Here is a 6,279-nt window from a genome sequence, read left to right on the forward strand (position 1 = left end):
CCCAGAGGGACGATTTCTAAAGGTGAAGACTTATCTAGCTGAAGAACAAAACAAAAACCATTGGTGCAGAATCACTGTGAGAAAGCCAGACCTTGTGGGGATTTCACCACACTCCCCCATTTTTCTTTTGTACTACCTTTCACAGCAACTTCTTATGCCTATCCTACTTATCAGAGTTTATTAATGTGGATTAGCAGCTAATAAGCAAGTTTCAGAGGGGAAATGAATTTATCTTGAGATTTGAAGGAAGAGTCAAATGTTTCACTCAATAAAATTATTTAAAATAAACAAGAACAAGAGTAACATTAATTTAGAACTTCTCATATGCCAGAGGAGAAGACAGCAATATTTTTTAAACTCACTCTGTTCTCTACCACCCAGGAGCTCACAGTATGGAGAGGGCGAAAGACATGTGCAAGACTTTCAGTAGGTATGACAAGTGCTAAAGAGAAATTCTACAAAGAAGATTGGCCTAGAGAGGAGAAAATAACTCTTCCTAGGGAGTTAAGGGATGTATTTATCAATTGCACAAAAAGGCAGAAAATATTCCGGGCATGATAACTCATCTTGAGGAACATATTTTGTTGCAAATTATTTTTTCCCTTAAAGGAAAACACATATGTGACTTGCAGGTGGTCACCAACAGGGCTTCCATGATTGGTGTGGTGACAATATTCATGAGCAGAAGAAAGCAGATGAGCACCCAGGAGTTAAACTTGTGATCTCAGCCTGGATCTAGTTCTAGATCTTAACCTATTGAAACACTCTACCTAATAGGTCAAGAAGAGAAGCAAAGTAAAATACAATAATAATGCCACTTTTTACACATTTGCATTTTAAAAGTAGTGCTCACATTATTAGCTGCTAATCCACATTAATAAACTCTGATAAGTAGGATAGGCATAAGAAGGTGCTGTGAAAAGTTGATATTATTTGTGATAAAAAAAATCAAAAAAGATGATAAGAAAGTGTGTCAGGTTAGGTCCTGATCTCACTGCTGTGAGGGAGGCAATACATCATCTCTACTTTCAGACCAAGAGGCATCATATCCATCATATCCTGGCTAAAGTCTGGTCACAGATAGGCAATAGCGCTGTGGTTCAAACACAGATGACATCAATCATAATATAGTGATTTGGAGTCTAAAGAAAAGAGTCAGAATAGAAGACTGAACAGAAGTGAATTGAATAGCAAGGTATAAAATAAAAATATGGTTTTGGATGTATTTAGTTGTTATTGTGAAATGTTTTAACCCATGTTTCTCATAAGATCCGTTGAATTTTTCTTTTGCTGTTTGTGCAGGAGCGAGGCTATGGGAAGTTTCAACACCAGTTTTGGAGAGGGCTTCATTTTGGTGGGCTTCTCAGATTGGCCTCAACTGGAACTCATCCTTTTTGTTTTTATTTCAATTTTCTACTCCCTAACTCTCATTGGCAACACCACCATCATCGCTCTCTCACGACTGGATCCTCGGCTGCACACGCCCATGTACTTCTTCCTCTGCCACCTCTCCTTCCTGGACCTCTGCTATACCACCAGCACTGTGCCCCAGCTGCTGATCAACCTCTCCAGACTTGACCGGACCATCACCTATGGAGGGTGTGTGGCCCAGCTCTTCATTGTCCTCGCCCTGGGTTCCATTGAGAGTATGCTCCTGGTGGTGATGGCCTTTGACCGCTATGCTGCTGTGTGTCGTCCACTCCACTACACAACCATCATGCACCCCCTGCTCTGCCTGACTCTGGCTATTGCTGCCTGGATGGGAGGCCTCATGAACTCTCTGATTCAGACAAGCCTCATGATGGCCATGCCTCTCTGTGGCCTCCATTACCTGAATCACTTTTTCTGTGAGATGCCTGTATTTTTGAAGCTGGCTTGTGAGGACACAGAAGGCACAGAGGCCAAGATGTTTGTGGCCCGCGCCATAATCTTGGTCTTTCCTGCAGCACTGATTGTTGGCTCCTATGCACACATTGCTCAGGCAGTGCTGAGGATCAAGTCAATGGCAGGGCGCAGAAAGGCTTTTGGGACCTGTGGGTCTCACCTCCTGGTGGTTTCTCTTTTTTATGGGTCAACCATTTACACATACCTCCAACCCACAGGCAGTTACTCTGAGAGTGAAGGAAAGTTTGTTGCCCTTTTTTATACTATAATTACCCCCATGCTCAATCCTTTGATCTATACCCTAAGAAACAAGGATGTGAAGGGGGCTCTGAAAAAGATAGCAGGAAGAGGCAGAAACTCAGGGTAGAAGAGGAAAGGGACATCAATACAATTTTGTATGATAGCTCTTCAATTATAAAACCCAACCTGTTCTTGCAAGGCAGTTGGTTAGTAGAAAGGCCTTAGGGTTTTGGTTTCTTCTGTGTTTGGAAGTGGGAAGAGAAAATATATTGAGATGCTTGCTAGTTCAGGGTCTATGATCAATGTGCAAAAGGGACTAAGCATTTGTATTATAATGCTTGGGAAGTGGATGCCTTGTATCCACTTGTAGGTAGTGGGGATAGGTTCTTGACAAGTCTGAGAGTCAGAGTAAAATTAATTCAGAACTCCAATACCTTCCCAGCATCATGCCATATAGATCAAACTGTAACCAAAGGCAAAGGACTTGGATTGAGGCCTACTCTTCTAATTAATTGTTACCCTGGACATGTCCCTTTACATCTCAGGGCCTGTTTTTAAAGTCTCTTGAAGTGGCTAGCCTTCTATAATACTTGGAGCAAGTAAGAAGATAATGATCAGAGGTAGTTCATGAAGCATACAAAATGTCACTTACTACTCAAAGAAAAAGGCAAGATCATTCGGAGGCATTATGTAAAAGGAGGAATCAGTGTCTCATTGGATGCACCTCCAGTCTCAGAAATGCTGCTTGGTGTCATAGACAACACATTTTCATGAAAGAGAAGAGAGTAGAAAAGAAATGGGCATAATAAAAATGAGCCAAGAGGAAGTTAAATAGAAAAGAATAAAGAACAAATGAGAGCAACACAAATCAAGAAGAAAAAGAGAGCGGAGGGTGTGCGGGGGGTGCGGGGGAGAGGGAGAGAAATATCTTTGTTCATAACCTTTAACAGTATCCATAAATTTCACATTGAGTGAATCATCTTTTATTCCAAAACAATCACTATATTTGTTTAATATTTGGAAAACCTGTTTTGCAAATATTGTCATTAATCCTTACAACATCATTGTGAGAATAGTAGTATTCCCTGCTTACTCATGATGAGATTGTTTCCAGTGGTTTAAGGAACTTATACATATTCACATGGCAAATATGGAGTGAAGCTGAGACACAGGCTTCTGAGATTCTAAAGGTAATCCATCAGTTCTATTTTCTCAGAACAAAATTGTAATGAAGGAATTTTTAGATTTGAAATAAACATGGTTGGAGGGGGTTTAATGTACTTCACTGATTCTGGTCAGTGTTCTAAACTCTTCTGATTTATTTATATTTTGGTCAGGGGCCATATTTTTCCCTTCCCAAATGAATATATAGTTCAAGCATTGTGCTATGCATTATACTACATCATCACACTTAATTCTTACAAAATGAAATATAGCTTTATTCCCTCTTCCTATTAGTTTTACTTATCAGGAGACTGACTTATTTCAAATTACCCAGACATTAAGTGGAGACTCAATATTTAAATCTCTTATTCAAAATTTTATCTGCCTAAGAATCTATATTTTTATATTTATTAATTCAAGACATCAACTAATAATCCACATGAAATAAATATTGTTTTTTCTCTGTATACTTGTGTATCAAGGTCTAAATAATTTAAACATATGTACAACCTAATAGAAGGCTTTATTTGAACAAACAGAACTGTATTTAATAAAAATTATTTTATGGTAGTGTGTTGCTATTTTACTTAGCTTGCAGAGAATATAGCGACTCAATTATATTAATTGGAGCATGCACCTCATAGTCAAGAAATTTTAAGAGGCCACTGATACATTTGGGCACATATAGCATGGCTTTGTTACAAATCCTATCTTATGGGAAGCAAATGTCATCTCCATGGAAATCAACACCCCTTGGGTTTTGCTGGATCTTCTCACTCTGGCAATGGCTAATTGATCATCAGGGATCATGGGTCCTCTAATCCTGACAGAGCCGGTGAATGACTTCTATAGTCCCTCAATTGGCAGTCTGATACAGGGAATTAAAGGTGATTTTCCTGCATGTAGTGGAATGTGAACACTTTGGCACCCATTTCCTTTGGATTTTTTAATAGTTATTCATTAATTTTCAGAATACATTTTATTATTTATATTTCAGGCTCACAGCATGATATGGGATTCACTGAGAGAGTGAAATGGTCATCATGGATAAAGCACATTAATATATGTTTCATCTCATGGGATACTCACATCTGACTGTTTTGATGACAAGAACAGATAAAATATATTTAACAAAAGTCCCTAACAACCCAATTTTTTTGTACATTATATCTCTGGACTTGTTTGATCTACATCTCCCCATTTCTACCCAACTCCCTGCATATGGCAACCAGTGCTTTATTTTCCATCTCTGTAAATTTGATCCTTTAAAATTTTTTCTCCTAAAATTGAGATAGGGGCTGAAGTTGTGGCTCAGAGGTAGAGCGCTTGCCTAGCATGCATGAGGCACTGGGTTTGATCCCTGGCACCACATGAAAATAAACAAAATAAAGGTATCGTGTTCATCTACAACTAAAAAATATATTTTAAAAAGTGAGATAATGCCATATTTTCTTTCTATGTGTGGTTCACTCAGCATGTCTTCCTGGCTTATTCACACTATGTCCAATGACAGAATTGCTTTCTTTTTTTTTGAAGAAAGAATAATATTTCATTGTGACTACATATCACAGGTGGTTTATTCATTTGTCCATCAATGGACACCAAGGTAGTTTCCACATCTTGGTTATGGTAAATAATACCATAATGAGCATAATGTGAGGTGGTAATTTCATGTCCCAGAAGAAAAATTGCCAGATTTTATGATAGTTCTAATTTTAATTTCCTTAGGAAACGTATAGTGGCTTTAGAGTGTATTTCCCTGATGATTACAGATACAGAGCATATTTCATATGTCTTTTGACCCTTTTTATGTATTTGGAGAAATTTCTGTGCCCATTTCTAAATTGGTCCTTATATTCTCCTATTTAATCTTAAGAGTTATTTATAAAATTCGAACATAAACTTCTTAGTTACGTGGCTTGCAAATATATTTTCCCAGTTGTTAGGCTGAATTTCAGTTTGTTGATTATTCCCTTTGCTCTTTGTTTTTATTTCTTATTGATTCTTTTTGGTTATACATAACATTAAGAATCATTTTGACATAATTATAAAAGTATGATATTTTTATATAATGGTAATAATTCAGTCCCCATTACATCCTATTTCCCTTCCCTCTATTATATTGACCTCTCTGCTATTTACTTAGAGTTTTAAAAATTAGTATCTTATGGGTATATATGAAGGTGAAATGCACAGTGGTATATTCACACATCCATATAGGAAAGTTAGGTCAGATTCATTCCACTGTCTTTCCCTATTACATTCTTCCTCCCTTCCCTAATTCTCCTCCATCTACTCCACTAATGTTTCCTCTATTTTTATTCTTTGCTCTTTATTTATATTATCTTCCACATATCAGAGAAAACATTGGACTTTTGGCTTTGGGGGACTGGTTTATTTCACTTAGCATGATAATCTCCAGTTCCATCCATTTACCAGCAAATCCTATAATGTCATTCTTTCTTATGGCTGAGTAATACACTCTTATGTATGTATACCACATTCTCTTTATTATCTATTCATCTGTTGAAGAGCACCTAGGTTGGCTATTGTGAACTGTGCTACTATAAACATTGATGTGGCTATGTCCATGTAGTATGCTATTTTTAAATCTTTTGAATATATACCATGTAGTGAGATAGCCGGATCTTATGGTGGTTCCATTCCTGTTTTTTAAGGAATCTCCATACTCTTTTCCAGATTTGTTGCACCAATTTGCATTCCCACCAACAATGTATCAGTATGCCTTGTCCCACATCCTCACCATCATTTACCGTTACTTGTGTTCTTGATAATTGCCATTCTGACTGCAGTGAGATGAAATCTTGGATATTAATGCCCTGAGTAGCAATTGGCAAAGATTGTCTTCCATTCTGTTGGTTATCCATACTCAAGTTTCCTTTGCTGTGAAGACTTCTAATTTGATGCTATCTCACATATTAATTTGATTTTCCTTCTTGAACTTTAGGACTCTTGTTAAGTCAGTTCCTG

General features: G+C 37.5%; 1 protein-coding gene across 1 annotated transcript; it reads left to right on the top strand.

Annotated features, from left to right (window-relative positions):
• The first annotated feature begins 1,312 nt into the window (after window positions 1-1,312).
• On the top strand, window positions 1,313-2,251 carry LOC143399086 (olfactory receptor 2Y1-like). Its single transcript, XM_076855809.2, has one exon. The coding sequence runs from the start codon at window positions 1,313-1,315 to the stop codon at window positions 2,249-2,251; it is 939 nt and encodes a 312-aa protein (XP_076711924.2).
• Window positions 2,252-6,279: the final 4,028 nt, after the last annotated feature.

The sequence above is a fragment of the Callospermophilus lateralis genome, chromosome 5, assembly GCF_048772815.1.
Source record: "Callospermophilus lateralis isolate mCalLat2 chromosome 5, mCalLat2.hap1, whole genome shotgun sequence".
Lineage (NCBI taxonomy): Eukaryota > Metazoa > Chordata > Mammalia > Rodentia > Sciuridae > Callospermophilus > Callospermophilus lateralis.

Bases quoted from the DNA above. Each gene is read 5' to 3' on its own strand.
- LOC143399086 (XM_076855809.2), top strand. From the start codon at position 1,313: ATGGGAAGTTTCAACACCAGTTTTGGAGAGGGCTTCATTTTGGTGGGC.